Source organism: Poecilia latipinna, unplaced genomic scaffold (assembly GCF_001443285.1).
Source record: "Poecilia latipinna isolate Pla-1442-1.1 unplaced genomic scaffold, P_latipinna-1.0 Scaffold466, whole genome shotgun sequence".
In the NCBI taxonomy this organism is placed as follows: Eukaryota; Metazoa; Chordata; class Actinopteri; order Cyprinodontiformes; family Poeciliidae; genus Poecilia; species Poecilia latipinna.
Window position 1 is genome coordinate 169,908 of NW_015113082.1, and position 2,220 is coordinate 172,127.

Sequence of the window (2,220 nt, forward strand, 5' to 3'; positions counted from 1 at the left end):
AACTAGAGTGATCTTAGTCTCAGTACATCTTGGGTTTCCTAAATCTCAAAAACAACAAATAAATGCTATTGCTATCTATCCATGTTTTAGAGGAATGTCAAGAAAAAGACCTGGGAAGAAATGCAACTAAGTATTTATTGTGAAATGAAACTGATTAAGTTTTCACCAACAGACACTCCAGGTAGGTCTGGCATAAAACAAAGTATAAATATCTCAAAAGTGTCTCATGTCCTCTATTATGTTTGGTGACTGACATTTGGTGCAGTGAACCCGGTTCTCTCCCAAAGAATCCTGTTAGGATGCATGAAACACCAAAACATGAAAAAGCTGATGCACTCGGGCGGAAAAACTAAAAATGGGCTGTTAGGTCTTTCAACAGGATAATGATGCCAAACATATCAGAATATACTGTTGCAATGTTTATCCAAGTCCTTTTATCCACATCTTTCCCAGGAGAGTCAGCCGTTAAGTATATAATAGAATATATGGAATAAATCCATAAATCATTTTAATGTTTCTTCCACATTGTCAAAAAGACACTACTTTATTTACTTATTGTGTGTTCACATGTGAAGTAGGAGTCCCAGTTATGTCAAAAATGAAAACACACTTGCGCACTCGTCACACCATTCAACAAAGACTTTATTTTCAATTCTGCAAATGATTCACTGTCTTCAAAAGTGTATTTATATATGAAGCAAAGAAATGTCGCTGATGATCATAGAAGATTTAAGTCAACAAATCAACAGTCTCCACGAATCCCTCATTTGGCCCAGTGAACGTCTAAAATTCACTGTTCAAACAATCGTTTATAAATAAATACATAATGCGCATCACAGCAAGCGGCAAGATTTAAAGTTTCTCATCAACGTAGTGCATACAACATCAAATTTGATAACAATGATACCTGCCAGTAACTATAATGTTAATGTAAGAGATTGAGCAAAAGCAATATAATTTACAATCAGTGCATGCTCGAAGCGTAATGACATTCATGTCCTCACCTTTGCTTATACAGTATGTGGTGCGACAGATTGCAGATGACGGCAGGAACAGCGAAGAATAAAATAAACACTGCCTTTGTAAACACTAATCCAACAACGGATGAAACACTAAGAGACATTAAATTATTTAACATTATATTTTGGCACAGAACTTTCATTATGTGTATATAATGAAAATATATAACCTCCTGCCACCAAGTGTATATATTAAGTCAGATATTTACATTCAAATAGTGTGAATTTGTTACAACCTGTGAGAAAAAAAGGAAGGAGAAGTTTATTGTTTTAAAAGAGGTTTTTTTTTTCACTTTGCTGCAAAACTCTGAAACATAATATGAGTTGCTTTATAAAGTAAAAACAAATATTAAGCATTTTTTAATAGGACCATGAACATAACTTTAGATTGTTTCAACTGAAGTATTGCCATGCTCTCTAATGTTTTAGCTTTGTAACAAAATAATAACTGAAAACAAAAAGAATTCCCCCTTTTTTCATTTACATTGTCTTTGCCTACAATTTTTTTTTTAGAAGTCAATTTCTTATCCTTCATAAGGCACCAGTCCTAATAACACAGAAAGTTACACTATTACCCGGGTCTCACTTTTGGCAGATGAAACACAATCAATATAAAGTAGTTACAAACTGCGATGGTAAAAAAACCAACAAAAACAAAACAAAACACAAGAATAAAGAAAAAGCAAGTAATATAGGGGGAGTGAGGCCTTTTCATACAAAAAGACTTTGTCTTCTTCAAGAATTTAATGCTTCGGTGGTTTTATTTCTCACCCAGAAACGCTCTTCTTCAAATGGAGACTTCATACTCCCGCGTGTCCTGTGATCACATTAGAAACAAACTGATTACGTTAAGCTTTGAAACTGGGGACATTTAGAGACTGAGAGCGAAATGAACAAATTTCATTGAGTGATGGCTCCTTTACTTACTCCCGCTTCGTAGAGAGGGTTGTTGAAATCCGACTCGACGGTAATGGGACTGTAGGAGTGTGTGTGAGAGAGAGATTTCCAGAAGAGAGGCTTCCATTCTAGTCTGCAAATGCTACAAGAGACAAATGCGCTGAGTGAAAAAACTGAGGCACAGAACTAAAAAACGCAGTATTAAATCTAAGAATACTCCAGAATGGAAATCCAAAACTATGAAAACTCTATGGATAACAGTATTATAAAATTATATAAACATGTTATATATATATATATATAT

The 2,220-nt window shown here is 34.3% G+C and overlaps 1 protein-coding gene across 3 annotated transcripts in view; it reads right to left on the reverse strand.

The window, feature by feature from the left end:
- Positions 1 to 623: 623 nt before the first annotated feature.
- sez6l2 (seizure related 6 homolog (mouse)-like 2) overlaps positions 624 to 2,220 on the reverse strand; it is a 21,595-nt gene continuing 19,998 nt past the window's right edge. For all 3 annotated transcript variants that reach the window (XM_015039290.1, XM_015039288.1, XM_015039289.1), the window contains exons 18-19: positions 1,947 to 2,058; positions 624 to 1,836 (exon numbers count right to left, since the gene is read on the reverse strand). In XM_015039290.1, the coding sequence (XP_014894776.1) occupies positions 1,807 to 1,836; positions 1,947 to 2,058 (142 nt within the window). In that variant the 3' untranslated portion in view covers positions 624 to 1,806. The remainder of the gene's footprint in view (positions 1,837 to 1,946; positions 2,059 to 2,220) is intronic.